At 37.1% G+C, this 22,295-nt stretch overlaps 1 protein-coding gene across 2 annotated transcripts in view; it reads right to left on the reverse strand.

Annotated features, from left to right (window-relative positions):
- Window positions 1-10,384: 10,384 nt before the first annotated feature.
- Window positions 10,385-22,295, reverse strand: part of LOC141917751 (guanine nucleotide-binding protein G(q) subunit alpha-like) — a 202,952-nt gene continuing 191,041 nt past the window's right edge. For both annotated transcript variants that reach the window (XM_074811175.1, XM_074811174.1), the window contains one exon: window positions 10,385-15,158. In XM_074811175.1, coding sequence (XP_074667276.1) covers window positions 14,968-15,158 — 191 coding nt within the window. In that variant the 3' untranslated portion in view covers window positions 10,385-14,967. The remainder of the gene's footprint in view (window positions 15,159-22,295) is intronic.

Here is a 22,295-nt window from a genome sequence, read left to right on the forward strand (position 1 = left end):
GAGATCCATGGGTTTTCAGGAGTGCTTTCAGTTCAGCCCTTTCTGTTCTGTGGGCAAAATAATCTCTAGAGCTGTTTTGCATTACAGGAGCAGGTATGTTCCTACATCATACTCCATGTCCCAGACTTTGAAGACTCATAAATGAGTTTGCAAAAGGTGGTGAATGTGTTATTTATGACATTTTAATAAAGGTCTGTAAAATCAGCACATAATTATAAAATTGGTTAAACGTGTGTTTTCCAAGTTATTTCAGGTTTAGAAAGTAATTTTTCTGGTTTGTTTTCAGGTTTTTAGTTTGTGGGGGGTTTTGGGTTTGGGGTTTTTTCATTTGTTTTTTGGTGGGGGAGAAATTTATTATACAGAAGCCAGACCCTCAAGTTTATAATACAGTTTATACACTAAAAATTAAATTTTTGGAGCTTTATCTGGTTTCTCTGTGTATTTCTTCAAAGTTTTATTGAAATCTGATTCTTTACTTTGTCATCTTCCTGTCATTTTTCTTTTCTGGTTTATTCTGAAGAAAATACAAACTCAGTAATGGACTGATGTTTTAAATGCATTCAGTAACAAGCCTCAAAGTTTATGCAACAGTGATAGGTGGATCTGCTAGAACAATAAGTAAATATTTATTTAAATAAGCATAACTGGTTGATTTGTTGATTTCTTGACCAAAGGTAGTTGCATGTATTTATGTTTTAAATGTAAAATATTTTTTTAAAAAGATAAAGCTAAGTATTTCAAGGTCCACAGAAAACTATATCCACCTTCACCAATTAAATATGTAGGAGTAAGCAATTATAAAGAAGTTATATCATAATTTGAAAGCTAAATATTTTTGCACTTTTAGTGATAGTAACTTTTTGTAATATCTCTCTAATATGAGGAAGATTGTGAGCAGGATTTAAAGGAGTCAGGATCCTCCAAGTTTGCTGATCCTGGAGTTTCATAGAAATGTGATTATTTTGTGAATAATGTTATCCATTGCTAGTGCAGGTTAATATTTGCCTTGCCAAACAATATTTGTTGACCAGTACATACTGTTTGAGATAAATGTCAGAATTAGTTTTTTGGTGAACTACAGAAAGGTGTACACAGTAGTACAATTCCCACTTCTCTAACAACTTTGAAAATTCACATCATATCTCAGTTCCCACATTAGTACTGTCCCTCCAAGGAAAAATTCAAAGTCCGTGCAATCCAATTTTTGTCTTAATGCACCGCCCTTACCTTTATTGGTGTTACTCAAAGGCAAAAATAAGCATCTACAGAAGAGTTTTCAGGATTGTGCTATATGAGGTTTTCTACTTGGTTCCATTGAAATACACCTGCTCGGTTCTTAAGAAGCAGCAGTAAAACTTCTTTTTCAAAACATGAGGATCCTAATTCCCTCATCAGTAATTATTTTAAAAGCACTGTAATGCAACAGGCAAAGGAAGGGAGAGGAAAAGAAAAGCTACACAGCTTCCTGTCTTATGGGTAGCAGGGTAAGGCTTCTAGATCAGCGTTTCTTCAGCATACTCGTGTGCCATAATACAGTCAAGTCCTGGAGAATTTTTCAGTGACTGTGGAGCTCCTTGTAAATATTGTAACAATTAGGCTGAAGAAGTCTTCCTGACATATTATACTTTATTTCATCTAGTCCTCCATCTAAGAGCAAGTTAGTATAGTGTAAGAAATCCTTTAGGCAACTTATTCCTGGAACTAACATTTATGTCTTTCTTCCCATCAAAAGTATTATTTTTTTCCAGCTTACTTGTTGCTTTCTGCTTGCAGTTTGATTATCCTGTAGCTGATGAATAGATTTGTGCAGACTACAAGGCTACAGATATTTTATTCTGAGCCCCTGAGGGTTTTATTTATCCAAAATGTTGCTACATCTCTTTGTGCAGTTGAAGAGCAGCGTAAGTACTCAAAGTACCTGGCAGCCGCTTCTTGTAGCGGCCTCTAGGTTTTATGAAGAGTTACAGTTAAAGAGGCTGTGCAGAACAATAAGACTTAATGATATTTTCTAGACCAGTTATTAGTATCCAGCAACATCTCCTGTTAACCCTTCTGACTGATCTGCCATTAACCAGACTTGCCTACTCCCACAGATACTGGCATCTTAACTCCTAAAAATCTTGAGAAGGTTGCCAAAAACCAATGTGTATGTAAAAGGTTGGTGTCTGTACAGACTCTCTTGAGCAGATAAGATTTCAGAAACAGGATTCACTTCTGAGTTGGTTGTAATATAAGTAACCATCACAGTGGTGAAAATTCTGCATTTAACTAAACGAAACATATATTTTGCTAAGGGTGAATTTTTCTTTTTTTTTTCCTACTTTGGGAAAATGTAAAATTGCTTAGAACTCAAACATATTGTCTTACAAGCCTGTGTTTCTGAAAGGTAGCTGAAAAAGCTATGCTTGCATGCAATTGGGAGAAGGAGTTTTAATTCATCCCTGTTTCTTAAAGTAGGGTGGCGGTTATGTTTGACCTCACTAAGGATAGTCAGGAAGTAATTTTCAATGAGTATCTTGTAATAAGATCATAAAAAAAAAAAAAAAAGTAAAGATCTGCATGTTGTGGTTTGAACTCAGCCGGTAGCAAATCGCCATGTCGCCAGTTGTTTACTCCACACCCCCCCCCGGTGAAATAGGGGAGGGACAAAAGAAGAAATTTGTAGGTTAAATAAAAAAAAAAAAATTACTAGCGAAAACAACAGTAATAATAGTAGTCCAAAACGGGTAAAATGCAGTAGTGGCTCACCGAACGGTGACCGATACAGAACCCGTCCCCAGTAGAGATCCGACCACACCAGAGAAGCCCGCCCAGCTGATCTGGAAACCAAAAAAACAAAACAACATGTGTGAGAGAGCATCGCCTGCCCATATGCTGAGCTTTGACGTCACATGACATGGAATGCTCCAATGATCGATCAGGACCCAGCCCTTCAGCTGTGCTCCCTCTCAGCCCATGGGAAGTTAACTCTATCTTGGCCAAAACAAGGACACTGCACTTTCCTCTTCCTGCTACTTGCACATTCTTATTCTTCAAGAACAAAGGCACATAAAATCCATACACTGCTCTTTTCTGCTGATCAGGTCTTCATTGTCATTATACTTACCATGGGAATGAACATCACCTTCAAATATGGAGAATACCAACTAAAAAGATTAAGAAACAGTGCTCTGTAACAACCAGGAAGAGACTGGATATTATGGTTTTGGTTGGAGACCTGGAGAACAGCTACTGTGGAATGAACTTCCAGTTGTTTCATAACCTCATATTTTATTATATACTCTACATAAAGGTACTTGGTTGAATGAAAAAGGTAATGAGTATAGAAATGAGGCAGATCATGCTTTAGAAAAAACACAAGCAAAATTGTGTCAATGTAGGTTCAGTGAGGGAAATAATACATAACAGTATTTTGCTATTTTTAAAAGTTTTGTCTTGTAGAAGGCTGAAGGTGGATTTTGTTCAGATTGAAAACTTCAAGGCTGAATACCCATGACTGACTAATAAAACCCCTACAATGGAAGAAGGCTCAGAGGAGATGGGCAAGGGCAATGTGCCCATGAAGCTCAGGGAATAATGTAGGGTGTGATTGACCACAGCTGTTGCAAAGAAAGCTGACCTTATCTCAACATGAAGGGGACTGGACAGTGGCTTTCGTTTTATCTATAACAGTTATGTCAGTTGAGTAGATCAACTGAACAACTAGCAAAAGAATTTCAAAGAGAGAAATGGCCTTGAGCTGGTTTCAACCCATGTATTCCTTCCTGGTGACTGGGGATGCCCAGTGTTGTGACAGGGAGCATATTATAGAGACCGGTAATGAGAAACACATTGGTATTGTGATTGAACTGTGTATTGTAATTGATGTATTTCGTAAATGTAACTTACATTTGTATTGTGTTATACAATATATTTTGTATCACTGCTAAATCAGAAATTCCGTGTAACATCAACTATCTTCAAATAAGTAAATTTGATATTAAACGTTACACCCTCCATGCATGGAATATCTAAAAGGACCTGGTCAGAGAGTATTGTACTCTAGCAATGCCTGATACCAATAATATTTCAATTTTTACTCCTAAATTACATATACTCTTTTTCCCTTAACTACTTCTAGACAAGAATATATTCTCAACTACTATGAGCAAGAGCAGTGATAGAAAAACAGTAGAAATCCTGCTCTCATTCACTGAAAAAGTACTGAAAAATGAGAATTTTGGATTTCTGGGCCTTCGCAGAGTATGGTCATTTTAACCTCTGAAAAAACGGATAAAGAATTTTTATTTGGTAATGTATTATGTTCAGTTTCCTTGGGAGTAAACAAATATATAAGACTGATTCAAAGACAAACAGACTCTAAAAGTTATGTGTATTTCAACATTGTGAGATGCAAATAAACTAAATTTTGCACTAACAATCATGTGTGGCTTTCTCTTTAGGCTGGATGGTTTAGTTGCTATTTATATTGTTATTTTACACAGTGATGAAGTTTTACTCCAGCTGACTTCTTTATTTTCTTTGGCATATGTGCACTTTATGCAGTTTATTGCTTAGTAACTCACAGTAACTACACTGCTTAAAAGGAATAGGCTCAGAGAAAGTTTCTTACTGGCTCAATCAAGTTTGACAGGTTTAATGAGCCCAAATATTGGTGCAGTGAAAAATATCTCAGATTTAACCATCTTCCAAGTATGTGTTATTACCCTTCAATAGCAAAACCTGGATTAAAGGATACCAATTAAAGTAGCACTTTAAAAAGTGAACAACTAATTGGATAAAATCACAAAGCAGTAAAAATCTCAAAACAGAAAACTGGTCCTTGCAGTAGGAGTACTTTAAAAACAGATGACCAGGAGTTATCACTGCAATATTTTGCTAACCTAATTACATGGTAGACTAATCTCATTTTTGCAACATGAAGTTTTTCTATATCCTAACACTATAAACAAGAAGTGGTGAGGGTAAAATAAAACTTCTGGTAGCCCATCTAATGAGAGGAATAAAAAAGATGTTGAGGAAGAACAGTAAATGAAGAAGCAAAGGAAGTGTCAGATGATGTTTCTCATAAGTGGAAGGAAAAAAGAAAGAATCCTCTCAAATCCTTAAGTAACTCCATGTGTGAATGCTTCTATAAAGAGCAGATTTAAAGAAAACCCATATATTTACTATTACAACCACTAAATTGAATTAATATTATATTAATGTTCCAGTGTTATGGACAAACTAAAACTGCACTATCTTGTTATAGTGGTGGGTCCAAATAGCAATCTTTAGATTCTGTCAGTTTCAAATATTTAATGGTGATCATAAATAACACAGTAAAAAACTCCAGGCTCAAAGAGGGACTTAAAAGCATAGTGGCTTAAAAGATATTTTGGAAAAAATACGTTTCCATTGCTGGCAAATACAATAAAGTTCTGCATTTTTATATCATCTTTTCTTCCATAGTCTAAATGTCACTAACATTAATACATCACCTCTCAGAAAATCCTGTTTGGATGGACTGTATTTTTCTGTCTCTGCTCTACCACCCCTATTTGAAATGGAAGAGAGAAATGAATCAATTTCTACTAGATCATACAATGGTTATGGCAGAGTGGGAACAGGAAGCCTATTTATATAACTGGTTTCTGGTCAGATGACTAATCTTTTTCATCATAATTCAGTTTTTAAAAAGGCCACTTCAGATTGTCCACAAAGAATTTGTGTTTTAAAAGTTCCTGCATATAATTTTTAGAAAAATAAATTAGATTATATTATTGAAGAGGTTAATGTTCCCCCCAACACAATTTTCTTACACATTACAGGTAGGAGCTTTAGGAGTAATTACTTGTGTTCTTTTTTAAGTCATTGGTTTATAACATCCTTCCTCCCTCTCTTCCTAACCTGCTAGCTTTTTTTTTTTTTCAGTTAATGCATGTGTTCCCATACATTTAATATCCTTAATGCTTTGAGTTACCAGGAACTAAAGACTTAGAAATGGCGTGTTTAACTGAGAATGCCAAGCGGCCTGTTTTATGCACTCTTCTTAGTGCAGAGGTTATAATCAGATATATCGATGCTCCATTCCAGTAACTCATTCCTTGAGGTATAATCTAAGTTACAGAAATCAACATATATAAGTTGCAAGCCATATTAAATGAAGAGCTTTGAAAGCTACTATTAAAATTTTAAATTGGGTTTAACGGAGAGCACTTAATTAAAGGGATCACATAGGGATAGCTGAAATAATAGTCTGAATTGTTGAGTGACTGAATTTCTGAGTTTCTGAAAATGTTCAAGGTAAATGTTCAAAAAGAATTAGACATGATACATAAAAGGAAGCTTGACTTCAAAAATTATAATAAAAAGTGATTGAAATAATACATATTGCTAATTCTGTGCAATGGAAAACACTAGAGCTGCTGATAATGTCAGCAGTAATGACAAGTTCTGGCAATTCTATTTATTTCTAGGAGAAAAAAGCTATTTTAACTCAAATATTAAAAATGTATTAATCTGTTAAGGAACTAGATTATAAAAAATGACAGACAAAGCTGGAGAAACGTAGCTACTATCAGACTGAGTGATGACTGGGAACGAACCAGCAATGCCAAGTGTTTCTAAGTTCTGCCCATTACATTTTGAAATAGCTAAATATTATGGCTAAGAGGGTCAGTAATGAAATAAATGTAAATCATATTTAAATCATATTTAAATTGTTTTTCCTCAAACGTAACTCAGATTAAAACTGGATCCATTTTTGGCCAGAATAAGAAACGTTTCATAAAATAACAGAATAATATGTGCAATGCTCTTGGCTCTTCCCTTGCATCATACCTTGATGACACAAAAGCTCGCCTTATAAACTGCCAGCTAGTCTGGGAAGAGAATCAAGGAACAGCTAGCAGTTACCAGAATACTCCTTTGAGGGTCTCAGGACAAATATAGACAGATATTTCTGATAGTAAGATATATATATTGTGGGAGATAACTTTTCCTGTGAACAGAATAATACAAAGCTAACTTATAAACAAAGCATAATACATTTAAAAGAATAATCAAAATAAAATTAGGAGAACATGCTAAGGGTACAATATTTCTCAGTGTTGTGTCATCAAAATGTGTTTTGAAATCAGTTATTGGCATCATTATTGGTGATATCTAATGTCTTTGTTCCACTCAGCATGAGTTAAATAGTTATTTTCGGTATTACATAAAAGTTGTTAATTTCAGAAAACATCAACTGCCTACTTATTAAAGATAGTCTGAAGTATAGCCATAAGAATGTGCTGCTCGTTTTGCCTACATCTCCACCTAAGAGCTCATGCTACTGCTCCATAGACTTCAACAAGCAGCAATCAAGATATTGATGCACAATGTTATTCCAACTTTCTAAAAATAGCATTTGAATAAAACAAATATTCTACAGCATGTGATAACCAATTAATAACCTCTAGTATACAGTAATCAAATTTCTGAGCACATTTAACTGGCAATTTTTAAGAGACTCCAAATACTTCACCTGGAGATAAATGGAATTTTATTGATAGGGAGAGTGATTATTCTTTATAATAAATGTATAGAAGTGCAATACCTTAAATATTTACTGCATGCAAGTCATCATTTTTTTGTTAGCATCATATAAAGTAACTTTATGTAATAACGTATCTCTGCAAGAATACAGTTGAACATATTGAATTAATGCATTCCTTCAGTTGAGTGGCAGTCTTTGATCATTGAAATAACCACCTCATACAGGACTGTGGAAAAAAAAGCAAATTTTCAGTAACGTTTTGGCAAATACAATTCTCTATTGACAGTGTGAAATGACAAAATAAGATGAGTAATTTTGGCCCAATTTGGCCCATATTAGCCCACTGTATGCTTCAGTGGACTGTATAATAATTTTGTTACAGTAGTTTTGTTTTCTAAGATGGGTGTCCACATGGGAACTGCCCCCAATTACCAGAACTTTCTAATCCTATTTTTAGTCACAATTTATCTTTAATTTAGCCAGTATAAACAGTTCTGTAATTATTACCAGAACCCAGTCTGATATGTCAAGCAATCTTCTCTTCATGACAAACAGGATAAAGGAAAGATATAGAAAAGTATTCAGAGGAAAATGGTAGAAGGAAGATGACAGAAGACTAAGCAAGAAACTCTGGTATTCTTCAGCTGTACTACACTTCATCAATTGTTCAGTTTTGGAAGACCAATTTACACTTAATTCAGAAGGATCAGAAAGTATTAAAGAAAGTACATATGTAAAGCAGTACTGTAAAAATATTTTCCTTACATGGCTGGAAGCAATTAACAGTGTGATAGACAAGTGTGAAGGAAGGAGTGTTTTGGCCAAGGAGACAGTAAACCTTGAATGTCACATGCAGTGACATGGCATTTTTAATATCTTCAGAAGAAAGACTTTTCTTCATTTCTTTTTAAGATCTTACTGGAAATAAACAGGAACTTTTTTTTTCTTTGAGACAAATGAAAGCCCTATTCTTATACTTTTCCATTCCTAAAACTAAGCATGACTTGTTGGCTTCAGTCTGAATATAGTTGGGTTTAGTCCATATTTACACAAACTTGTTATTCTTACAGGGGAGCAGAAAAGAGTTTTTCTTGTCCTACCATTTTTTAAAGGCTTTTTTTTCTGAATAAAAATGAAATTGAGACCTTTCAAAGTGAAAAGGGCAATCCTCCCAAGCCAGAATACCTAATAGCCCATGAAGTGCTTAAAATGAGGGGTTTAGATACTACTTACTGTTCATGGAAATTTCAGGATTAGGTTTTAAGAGGAGGGTAGTCTTACTCCTTGTTTTCTAAATTGTAAGCTTTCCTTTGGCCACACACTTCTACCTCTTCCCTTTAGTCAGCTTGGCACTTGTCTGAACCATTGATTAGCCAAACTGGCACAAAAAATGGAAAATTAGAGGACTAAACTAGCCAAGCAAGAAAAGCAGAAATGAGTGGGGTTATTTTCACCCAGTTTACTGGCTTACCAAGTACCAAGAGCTGACACAAGGGAGAGGGAAAGCACTATGTAACCGAGACCCAGGAACTGAGGAGGAACTAGAGGGTGGTTCATTTTGGCAGCAACGAGCTATGAAATTGGGTCAGCTGCTTTGTGAAACTTCACTGTCACTGATACCAGAAGTGTTCATGAGGAGCAGGCAACTACATATTTTGTGGCAGATGAAGCTTTCTCTGTTTACAAATACTCTGAAACTCCGAGGTGTTTGGGACACTATAGTACAAAATGGTTTGGCAATCAGGTTATATGATCATAGTATGTGATGTAAGTTTATGTCACAGCTATGCACAATTTATCACATAAATAGTTTCTACATCTAATTCACATATCTAAATATCACAGCTTGCAATTGTATTTTTGTTGATGTTATTCTCACTGAGACATAAAGGTAAAATAAATTGTTCCTCACTGATCTCTGTCCGTTACATTCTGCAACAGGAAAGAAAAATAAATAGCAATTCATTGAAGCCCTTACTTAGGCAAATTATTTGCATTCCAAGAATCTTATTTAAACTGTTGCAATCACATAATAGAGAACAAAGTAATTTTTGCAAGTGGTCTGAAATTCTATTTCTTCAGTGGTAAAGATGCGAGATCCAATGATTGTTGTTCAAGTATGAGCCAGAATCCTGAAAAGCAACGTATAGATATCTTTCTATTATTCCTATCATCACTTAGGAAAAAAAAAAAAAAGATCAAAGAAACAGCCTGCTCTTGCAGTACTACTGCAATCATGCAAAACACTTAAGAAATTCACTTAATAGCCTACAAATTCTGAAAGCTTTCTATTACTAAAGACATAGGTTATTATTTCTTTTCCCCCATTCTTCTGAGTTTCTGTTGTACACAAGCCAAAAACTCTTTAGTAATAACGTCAAATAACTGTATTCATTGTATTGAACCTTAAATGTTTTGAACTTTCTGGCTGTAATAAAGGTATTCAGGAAATGTTAATATATGGACAATGAAGACAAAGTATGTATAATTTAAAAAGTAATCACTGGAATAATACATCTATACAATATTTATCATATGAAACATTTTGGGAGAACAAGAAGCCCAAATATATTTCAGAAAAGCTAAATGTCAAGGAACAAAGATACTCTAGTACAAAGTTATGGCCAAAAATACTATATTTTTGTAATACTAGATTTTTGAGGAGCAGTATTTAGGCATTAGTTTTTCAACAAAAACCCAAAAAACCCACACCCTATTTTTGTCCCCCAAACATTAGAAAATACATGCATTTAAATGACACTTTAAGAATAGCAAATATGATCTTTATTTTTTTAAACACTGCAAATTAAAAAAAATATCTGACACCCCTCCCCCCCCCCATATATTGGTCAAATAAGGATTTCCTGCAGCATGATAAATAAGGACTCCAGCAATAGACTTCAGCTTAGACCATCTTTTGAGAGAAGAAAAAAAAAACCCCACCACAAAAACAGCTTTAGAATAAGATTGATCTGGTTGAATTCTCTTGCATTTTTTACACTATTTTCAACATCAACTTTACCCAAATAATTTTTCTATTCCTTTCTTTTCTGCAGCATGGCTACTGTGAAAAAGCTTGAATGAAAGTTACAGTAAAATCCCTGTAACTAGATAAATAATGCCCCTCAATGTATTACTGATTACATGGAAATGTTTGTTTTGATTGATACAACTCAAAATATTCTGGGTAAATAAAAGCCAAAAAAAAAAAGAGGAGATATCAGTGGTTCCTATCAAACCAAAATACATTGTTTTTCAAGATCTCTACTAAACCAACAAATTGGACAGGGACATATGACCTTAGTTGTTTATGTCCAAAGAGGGGCTATATCTACAAAAGTGTGAATGTCTAAAATAGCCACTAAATATCTACAATAGGCCATTTTATTTTCCTAACTTGTGACAGTCTCTCCAAAACATATTTACTTTATTGGTTTCTTAACTAGAGGTAGGTAATTTGTAGGCCTTGTTAATATACTGTGTACACTTCATTAGTTTACTAATGCAATGCAGGGTAACCATGCACAGAGCTCCAAGAACAACAGCACATATAATAAATTATTTGGGCTTCTTTTTTTTCATGTGGGTTAACATGTCTTTGTTTTCTCCTATTATTTCATTATTTTGTGAAGAACGCATAACAAGGGAAGGGGCATTAGGTCTAGCAATGTTTTCATATGCAGTCCTTTTACCCCCTTTTAAAGTTTTTGTAAATCATGCAGTCAGTTCTGACTGATAGCCAGCATAAAGTCTCTTCTCCACTTTCAAACTTAAAATAAGTTTCACAATCATGTGGCAGTATGATTAAAAATTATAGTTCATACACCTTGAAAATCAAAAGATTCTGAATTATAAAAAGTAAACTGCCCTTATAGCTTCATCATCCTATATATGTCAGGACAGTGCCAGTTACTTAGTGAAAAAAAGCAAGTTTAAGGTTTCTGTAAAACATATTACAGCTTGTACTCGTGAACACCTAGAATACACAGGTTCACAAGATGTTTTCTTTCCCTCCTCTCCCATTTAGGACATTCAATTAAATCACATAATTTTGGCAAAGTTAAAAGGGTTTCTGTCTTGTTTTTGCCTTCAGCTTTATGTTAGAGGCACATACTACTGGACTCAAACACTATAATGCATAGTGGAAATCACCAATTAAAACAGCAACAGCAATGGAATATATTGCAAGTGGGAACAGCTATGTCATTTAAAAAGGAAATGTTTTTGTAAACACTGTCACACTGCAATGCTGTGTTAGGTGATTCATGTAAGACTTGCATTAGCATGCTGAATATATATTTTTTCAGAATATGCTCAAATGATCTAAACATTGCCACAGGTTCAACTCAATTAAAATATAGTAGAAGTAGCCCAGTGGCACACACTTTGAATTTTGCAATCACAATCTAAAAAGCACGAGTAAACTTTTGTTTCATTTTTATACAAAACTTAAAACCCCACCCCTCCCCCAGTATCCCATAACAAAACAAAAGAAACCCCAAACCTTCATTAGACACCACTGGCTTTTTTTTTTTTTTTTGCTACAGTTCTATTTATATCACTAAATCCGAGGTGGCCAATGTATTCCCAGGTTAAAAGAAGGGATATTATCACGCACTCCAGAGTCAACAGTGGAAAAAAGATTTGTTATGCTTATAAGCAAGATCAGGACCAATTTTATAATGACATATATAATGAGAATAACTGTTCTGATCACGTATTTAGAATGTCAGCATCACTTTTTATAACCTACAACTACCTGCTTTAGCTTTATTAAATAAAATTCTTTAACTCCTTAAAATTGTTAACACTAATGACTTTATTGTTGTTAGATCTAAGGTTTCTGTAATTTCTGAAATAACATTTAACTGATCTGATGTTCTGTATTTTCTGTATATGAAGTTGTGGCTGCCCCCTCCCTGGCAGTGTTCAAGGCCAGGTTGGATGAGGCTTTGATCAACCTGATCTAGTGAAAGGTGTCCTTGCCCATGGCAGGGGGGTTGGAACTAGATGATCTTTAAGGTCCGTTCCAACCCAAACCCTTCTATGATTCTATTCTATTCTATGATTTTTTCATGATATTTTTAGGGAAATAGCAGATGCCCATTAGTACTTACGTTCAATAGTTTGAAATGTCTCAAAATTCACTTTTCTAATAAAGGCTATTAGAAAGGTAAAATTAACCAAAGTTAAATCTGCCAAATACAAATTCATATTTCAGAGTTTATGTTCCAGTCCTAGATATAATGACATAAATTCTTCCAACAAAAACGGTTTCTACATCTGTACAAAGCCCTGACAGGATTTAAGCGTCGTTTTGATTGTGAATGTTCTCTGCATGTCTCCAATTTACTTTTACTCAAGAATGTACAAATGATTTTATACAGCATGATGCTAGTACCACTCTGTACTACAATAAGGTTTTTTTGCTTTTTAAATAAAAACAACAAATCCCTAGTCAGAAATAAATTGAGAAAATTTACATTATTTTCTTAAAAAGTCAATAAAATAACATTATTTAAAATGTGAATTAGCTGTAAGACATATCATACAATTACATAGATACATCTCAACACAGCACATTCAATTTGCCAAAAATTAATGATTACAAAGCCAATATGGATGCTGCCATATATATATAAAGATGTATGTACAATGATTATAGCATTCATAATTGCACTATACCTACGATCAGTTTTCAATTATAAGGTGTTTTATGAGGGAGAAAAAAAAAAGCAACTGTTTTTATTATTATTGTTTTGGAGTTGTGAGGGTTAAGGATGAAAAACATATAATTAGTATTTATTACTAACTTTGTTACTCAACTAATAAGTCATTCTTTTTCCACCTCTCTTCTGCTGCCAAGAGGCAGCAATTTCTGTGCTAAGTGCACTTGGCATTGTAGATAATCAATCCAATTATGTCTGACCTCTGAGTTCTCTGTAGCTTGCTAGTAATCATGCACCTGGTCAAAAAAACACCTTTCAACCTGAGCTGCTCATTGATGTGTACTACATTTTTGTTGTTAAAAATTTGCACGTTTAAATTTCAAGAGTGATTTTTTTCACTGTTTCATTTACATTAATAAATCTTTCCAAAGAACATCAAGAGAGGCTATTTTGCATGAAGCCTATAAAATGTCTGTGAATCGGTTAAGAGGCAACCTTATCAAGAAAGGTTCCTGAATGTGATTACTCATCAGTAATTTAATGCTGTACAAAGGTGCTTTGATATTATTACAGAAAACATTGTATGCAACTTGTGCCATTTCTGACATAAGGAGAGAGTTAAACTGTCTTCTATACACGTATACCTAGTAGCATATTCACTCACACTGCTATTTTTGGCATTAGAAAATGGAACACTTTTTAAAAAAGGGAACATATGAGCTGAAACTATGTTTGCTTATCATTCAGCAATTGATTCAATCAGGTCAGTTCCCAATCGATTAGTTTGGCATTTCAATCGATATCTTATGTTTCAAAAGTATTTGTTTTATAAAAACCCAGATTTGGCAAGATTTTATACAACAAAAATATTTTTTCTACTGTGGAAAAACACACTTTAAAAAAGCTCTAACTTAAGAAAAAATGCATACAACTGAAAAAAACCCAACCCACCACTGTTTCAGGCTGTAGCCACTGGGGAAAATGTAGTGTCCATGATATTTCTGTTTGGCATTTGTGAATAAAAAAAAGAGAAAATAATGGCACATGGCAATTAAAAAGAGATTCTATGATATTCCATGAACATCCCAGGTTTGTGTCTTTAATTATTTCATTACTGTCTTCTATGCATCTTTCTGAACTGTGAAAGTATGGTTAAATTCTGAATCCATACACAACTATTTCTATTTTGCAAACCCAATATTCAAGCCTCAGAAGTGAAGACATAATGAAAACACCCATGTCAAGAATTTAAAAATCACACTATCAATATTGTTGATCCTTCAGAGAAAGTACATTCTGTAAAATTTGAATGACTGATAACTTCAGTTCTGATGATAGCATTTTTCCTGACCAAATCACTTAACAGAAAATATTTTACCAAGGAATGCAACTGGGAAAATGGCCACTGTATCTTTTAAAACATAAGGGAGGGAGGAAGGAGGGAGAAAGGGTCAGGGAAAGAGGAAACCAGCTTGATTTTGCTTCAATAGCAAAAAACTGTTATCCTTTGTGAGTGTACAACTGAGAATTTAAAATACATTGAGTCACAAGGTTTTGCCTAAAAAATAAGGAAATGTACTGTGAATGTACTTTGGCATCTTTTGGTTTTCCTCCATACAGTTTAAATAAAATCATAATATTAACTAAAAACTCTGTGGACATTCATAGTCTAGGCTGGCAATAAATTAGTATTATGCAATTTGTTTTCACAGATAATACAGTCCCTCTTGTGTATCTTCAATCATGCAAAGGTGGTCTTGGAGGGCCTCCTAGGCACAGTTAGACCAGGTTGTACTCCTTCAGGTTTAACTGTAAGATTGTGTCCTTGACAGCAGCAAAGACGAAGCGTATATTCTCTGTGTCTGTAGCACATGTGAAGTGGGAGTAGATAATTTTGTCACTGTCTGGATTCAGGTCTACAAACATCTTCAAGATGAACTCTCGTGCCGCTTGTGCATCCCGTTGTGGTCCTGATAATTAAGAAGAGAAAGTCAGTTTTTCCTAAAGTCAGTTCAATATTTGAGCTTCTTCAGGAGGGGAATCTTAGGAGCAGAAAACAGAAGAAAGACTCAGTCTGTGATCCTTGTATAAGAGAAGGGAAAATTTTTACTAATAAATACTACCATATACTATTTTTTCCCAGTAGGAACCGTTAAAAAATAAAAATGGAAGGAAATTCCAGAGGTTGATCGAGCAAAAGCTGTTCCTTTCCTGCTGACTATCCCCTTCCTTCCATAAGATGTTTAAAATGGAGATGAAATTGATGAACTATAACCACATAAAATGAGCAACAGAAGAAATAGTTGCTTTATGCTAAGAAATATTTTTAAAAATTAATAGAATTGGCTCATTTTCAGTCTATATCTACTATATTTAAACTATACTTAAGTATGTTCTTTTAAAATGTAGCATAATCAAGTTACATCCTAAACTGGTCTGACACGGTCTCCAATAGAATTTCATTTACTTTAGTGATAATAAAATATACATGCTTGCTAGCTGAAGCTGTTCAATTGCAAAAAGTTAATGTTCTAAAAAATCAGTTATCTAAATTATATTTAACAATCCTATTAAATTTAAATTAAGTCTGCAATTCTCAGAAGAACAAAAAGTCTACGTAACCAAACTGCATGTTCTGCTTTACACAAGACAGTAGGCAAAATGACTTCCAATCTAGAACAGTGAGGATTCATTCATGTTCATAGCCAAAAGAGCAGCACAGAAGCAAGAATGTTAGCCACAAGCTAATGTTTTCCTATACTTCAATTCTGTTCCAGTGCAATCTTCATAGGCCATTGTTCCCTCACCCTCCTGTTTCTGCAATGTGGGTTTCTACAGAACATGTGTTTGCTGTGCCTCCTCCTCCTATCTCCTCATTAGTCCTGGTCTTGTTACATGACAATATAAATTAGGTTAAGGGCCCATAAAGCAGATCTTGCTGTGGGAGTCTGCTATAGACCTCCCAACCAAAGCAGTGAGGTGGATGAAGCTTCCTATAAACAGTTGGGAGAAATCTCGCGGTCACTTGCCGTTGTTCTTGTGGGGGACTTTAACCTCCCGGGTATCTGCTGGGATCACAGCACAGCAGAGAGGGAACAATCCAGGAGGTTCCTGGAATGTGTGGAGGATAACTTCCTCATACAGCTGGTGAGTGAGCCGACCAGGGAAGGTGCCCTCCTGGACCTGCTTCTTGTGAACAGGGAAGAGCTTGTGGGGGAAGTAAAGGTTGGAGGCTGTCTAGGGTGCAGTGATCATGAGATGATTGAGTTTTCGATCCTTGGAGAAACAAAGAGAGGGGTTAGTAAAACTGCCACCTTAGACTTCCGGAGGGCAAACTTTGACCTGTTCAAAAGACTGATTAACAAAATCCCTTGGGAGGCTGCCTTGAAGGATATGGGAGTCCAGGAAGGCTGGACATACTTCAAGAGCAAAGTCATAAAGGCACAGGAGCAGGCTGTTCCCGCATGCCGAAAAACAAGCAGGAGGGGAAGGAGACCGGCCTGGCTAAACAGGGACCTTTGGCTGGATCTCAAGAAAAAAAGGAGAATCTATGACCTTTGGAAGAGGGGCCAGGTCTCTCATGAAGACTATGAAGATGTAGTGAAGTTATGCAGGGAGAACGTTAGGAGAGCCAAAGCACAGCTAGAGCTCAACTTGGCTACAGCTGTTAAGGATAACAAAAAATGTTTCTATAAATTCGTTAACAGCAAAAGGAGGATTAGGGAAAATCTCCCTCCTTTACTGGATGCAGAGGGAAACATGGTAACTAAGGATGAGGAAAAGGCTGAGGTGCTCAACGCCTACTTTGCCTCAGTCTTTAGCAGTGGAACTGGCTGTTCCCTGGACACCCAGCCTCATGAGCTGGGAGATGGGGAGGGGAAGCAGACTGAGGTCAGCACAGTTGAAGAGGAGGTGGTCAGAGACCTGCTACACCACTTGGATGCACACAAGTCTGTGGGACCGGATGGGTTACACCCAAGGGTGCTGAAAGAGTTGGCAGATGTGCTCGCCAAGCCGCTTTCCATGATTTACCTGAAATCATGGCTAACTGGGAAGGTCCCATTGGACTGGAGGTCACCAAAGGTGACACCCATCTACAAGAGAGGCAGAAAGGAGGATCCAGGAAACTATAGACCTGTCAGTCTGACCTCGGTGCCAGGGAAGGTCATGGAGCAGGTCATCTCGGGTGCCATTAAAAGTCACATAATGGACAACCAGGGGATCAGGCCTAGTCAACATGGGTTTATGAAAGGCAGGTCCTGCCTGACAAACCTGATCTCCTTCTATGACAAAATGACCCGACTATTGGACGAGGGGAAAGCTGTCAATATTATCTACCTGGATTTTCGAAAAGCATTTGACACAGTTCCCCATAGGATTCTCATAGAAAAACTGGCTGCCCATGGCCTGGATGAACGAACGGTCTGCTGGATCAAGCACTGGCTGGATGGACGGTCCCAAAGAGTGGTGGTCAATGGAGCTAAATCCAGCTGGCGGCCGGTCACAAGTGGTGTTCCTCAGGGCTCGGTGTTGGGACCATTTCTGTTTAACAACTTTATTGATGATCTTGATAAGGACATAGAGTGTATCATCAGTAAGTTCGCAGATGACACCAAGTTAAGCGGGAGTGTCGATATGCATGAGGATAGGGAGGCACTACAGAGGGACTTGGATAGGTTGGATCGGTGGGCCAACGTTAACGGGATGAGCTTCAACAAGGCCAAGTGCCAGGTCCTGCACTTGGGCCACAACAACCCCATGCATCGCTACAAGCTTGGGGAGGTGTGGCTGGAGAGCTGTCTGGAAGAGAAGGATCTGGAGGTTCTAATTGACAAGCAGCTGAACATGAGCCGGCAGTGTGCCCGGGTGGCCAAGAAAGCCAACGGCATCCTGGCTTGTATTAGAAATAGTGTGACCAGCAGAAGTAGGGAGGTGATAGCCCCCCTGTACTCTGCACTGGTGAGGCCACACCTTGAGTATTGTGTCCAGTTTTGGGCACCTCAATACGAGAGAGATATCGAGGTGCTGGAGCGAGTGCAGAGGAGGGCAACAAAGCTGGTGAAGGGCCTGGAGAACAAATCCTATGAGGAGAGATTGAGGGAGCTGGGAGTGTTCAATTTGAGGAGGAGAAGGCTGAGGGGAGACCTCATCACTCTCTACAACTACCTGAAAGGACATTGTAGAGAGGTTGGTGCTGGTCTCTTCTCACAGGTGATTAGTGACAGAACAAGGGGGAATGGCTTTAAACTGCAACAGGGGAGGTTTAGAGTGGACATTAGGAAAAAAATTGTTCACAGAAAGAGTGGTCAGACAGTGGAATAGGCTGCCCAGGGAGGTGGTGGAGTCACCATCCCTGGATGTGTTTAAGGGTCGTTTAGATGAGATGTTGGGGGATATGGTGTAGGGGAAGAACTCTGTAGAGTAGGGCTGATGGTTGGACTCGATGATCCCAAGGGTCTTTTCCAACCTGAATGATTCAATGATTCTATGATTCTAAATACCACCGCTCAGCTGTTAAATAGTTCTGTCCTTCAGTGGTTATGAAATCTGTACTTAGGGGGTTAGCATGTGCCCACATAACTTTCAATAACTGCACAATAAAGCTTATTTTTAATATTTAAATACAATTGCAAACATTTCTAATTTGGATAACTGCAAAAATTAGGTAGCAAAGGAAGCACAGAAGAGAGATCATATGCTTTCTGATATTTATTGGTTGCAAAGCCTTGTGGAAAGAGAACATGATTCTGCAATATCTTGGTGTATGTACATGAATACATATGTATATCTATAGACACATACACAGACTACACATTTGCTGAGATGTAGAGAAGAACATGTAAACAGATAATATATTCTCTGAGGTAGGACAAATTTTGCTTACCTAATAACATGTCTGCTGATTATCATGTATTTTAAATTATTTTTTGACTGGAGTTCAAGTACGGAAAACTGAGGTTAAAAAGAAAGTTTGCCACCTCAGGAATTTAGAAAAAAGAGAATAAGCCAATGTTAGATTTACAATGCTAAGTAGTTATGATCTAAATAATCTTGGAAATGAATTATAATACAAATCAGTAAGTTTCTTGTCCATTGCTCCCTATTTAGCAGTTTTCAAAGGGTCTCTCTATATGATAAGAATAAAAAGTACTACAGTTTGGCTTGGCTACATTAGTTTGGTGAATGTAATAATTTATTTTCTTTGAAGAGTCTGGAGGGAAGTGTGCTCCTGTGGATAGACATTTTTCTCTTCTTTCTTTCCCAAGCGTGGCCCCTTTTTGTCTTTTTCCCCTCTCCCAGCACTTCATTCCAGTCTGTGAGTCAGTCTTGTAGAATTAGCTGTGAAAGCATACCTTCATGTAATACTCTGACCCTTGAACACATCTCAGTCTCTCAGCCAATGTTGTTATGACATACTGTGCAGTACAACCGCTTAGTTTAATCAGTTCTATTTGACATCTTAGTTAGCATTTCTCATCCCTATGCTACTTTCTCCATTATGCTACCACACAGGAAACTGCACAGGGGAAGTGGTCCAGCTGAAAAATACCTATTTCTGATGAGTTCTCCAAATCTGTCCATCTTCAATATCTCTAAACAGGGTGGTAGAACAGCAGAGGGGACCACACAGTGACCCATGCAAGCCACAGACTCTGTAACCCACCACATCTTTCCACCAAAAGAAATCAAATCAAACCATAATGTTGTCTAAGGGGTTAAGTCCAGGAAAATCTGCAGAATTAGTCAGATGCTTGAAGACTTTCAGGTCTGGCCTTCTTTTGTTTCCCTTACCCATGGCAAAGGAGAAGAGTAAGATGGTTTCTCTGAGCTGACTGAAAAACATGATAACCTTCTACGATTAAATGACTGGCTTGGTAGATGATGGGAAAACAGTGGATATTGTCTACCTAGACTTCAGTAAGGCTTTTGACATTGTCTCCCATAAGATCCTCATAGGGAAGCTGATGAAGTATGTGCTGGATGAGCAGCTATTGAGGGGGACTGAAAACTGGCTGAATAGCTGGGATCAGAGGGTAGTGATCAGTGGCATGAAGTCTAGTTGGAGGCCAGTAACTAGTGGGGTACCCCAGGGGTCAATACTGGGTCCAGTCCTATTTAACATCTTTAATGATCTGGATGAGGGAGCAGAGTGTACCATCAGCAAGTTTGTTGATGACACAAAATGGGGAGGAGTGGCTGCCATCTAGAGGGACCTCGACAGGCTGGAAAAATGGGCTGACAGGAACCTCGTGCAGTTCAACAAGGGGAAGTGCCAAATCTGAGGTGGAACAAGCCCAGGCACCAATATATGCTGGAGGCCACCCAGCTGGAAAGCAGCTTGGCAGAAAAAGGACCTGGGGGTACTGGTGGACACCAAGTTGAACATGAGCCAGAAGTGTGCCCTTGCCGCAAAGAAGGCTAATGGTATCCTGGGCTGCATTAGGAGGAATGTTGCCTGCAGGTCGAGGGAGGTGACCCTTCTCCTCTACTCATCACTGGTGAGGCCACACCTGCAGTCCTGTGTCCATCTCTGGGCTCCCCAGTACAAGAGAGACATGGACATAGTGGAGGGAGTCCAGCAAAGGGACAGAAAGATGATTAAAGGACTGGAGGAAAGGCTGAGAAACCTGGGACTGTTTACCTTAGAGAAGAGAAGGCTCAGGCAAGGATCTCATCAATGTGTACAAATACCTGAAGGAAGGGTATAAAGAAGATGTGCTTAGGGATATGGTGTAGTTGAGAACAGTCAGTGTTAGGTTAATGGTTGGACTAGATGATCTTCAAGGTCTTTTCCAACCTAGATGATTCTGTGATTCTGTGAAGATGGGCCAGACTCTTGTCGATGGTTCCCAGTGACAGGACAAGAGTCAATGGGAACAAGCTGAAACACAGGAGTTTCTGTCTGAACATCAGGAAACCCTTTTTTACTCTGAGGGTGACCGAACACTGAAACAGGTTGCCCAGAGAGGTTGTGGAGTCTCCCTCCTTGGAGGTATTCAAAAGCCATCTGGACATGGTCCTGGGCAACAGGCACTAGGTGACCTTGTTTGAGCAGGGGGGTTGGACCAGATGATCTCCAGAGGTCCCTTCTACTCTGTGTGAATTTTGTCTGTTTTTTTCTGGACAAGCATTTAACACAGGTGTATCTCCACTTGAGTGATTATAACAGAAGGGCCCATAGAGCCTGCTCACCTGCAGGATGTCATCTAGGGCACCTGTCACACTTGTAACTTGAAAGGACAAGAATATTTTCTATTGAACTGTCAGCTCTCTTCTGTATAGTACTATCAAACTGAACTTACACTGACTACATAAATAAGTATGGTCCGATCCTGCAGGCTGTTCACTGTGAACACATACTTTCCTCTCAAACAGGAAAAAACTGTAACTTTTTCCTTTTATCACTCTCTAGTTTTGAAAATGAGAGATTTAATCTTTTTTGTATTTTTTGAATCTGCTTTTCACTCTCTGGTGAGACAAAAGAAATATTATTGTATGAATTTGATTTTTTTCTCTGTTACCAAAGCCTCCACTCCTTAGAATACCTAACTTTTCACCTCTGAGGAGAACTTTCTGAAAGTACAGCTTCCTTAGAAACAGCTGTGTGTTCCACATAATGTTTTCCGAGACAAGCACATTAACCTTCACATAAGTAGCATAACATTAAAATAAAGGCAACAAAAAAGAAATGGTATAATGAAAGGGTGGGAGGAGTGATACTGATTTCTCTGACAGCCACAGAGAATTTATGGCACTTCTGTTTAGATATCCAGCCTTAAAAAAAAACAACAACAAAAAACAAGCAAACCAAACAAGCAAACAGAGTATGTGAGACACTGTAAAAATGAGAAATGTATTTTTATGTAATTTTAGCTTTATACTTTAGTTCAAACCCTCACCCCAACTTATGAACAAGGACAGAATAAGGTCCATTGCTAATATGATGTTATTCATCTAGAATCAATAATTTCACATTAAAGGTACTGCCATCCTAACCACAATTAATGGAGGTATAAAATGAAATACTAGCAATCTAGAAAATCCCACAAGACTTCAGTGACTTTAAAATTTGGAGTATCGAAAACTTCTATTTTTAATATTTTTTT

The sequence above is a fragment of the Strix aluco genome, chromosome W (assembly GCF_031877795.1).
Source record: "Strix aluco isolate bStrAlu1 chromosome W, bStrAlu1.hap1, whole genome shotgun sequence".
Lineage (NCBI taxonomy): Eukaryota > Metazoa > Chordata > Aves > Strigiformes > Strigidae > Strix > Strix aluco.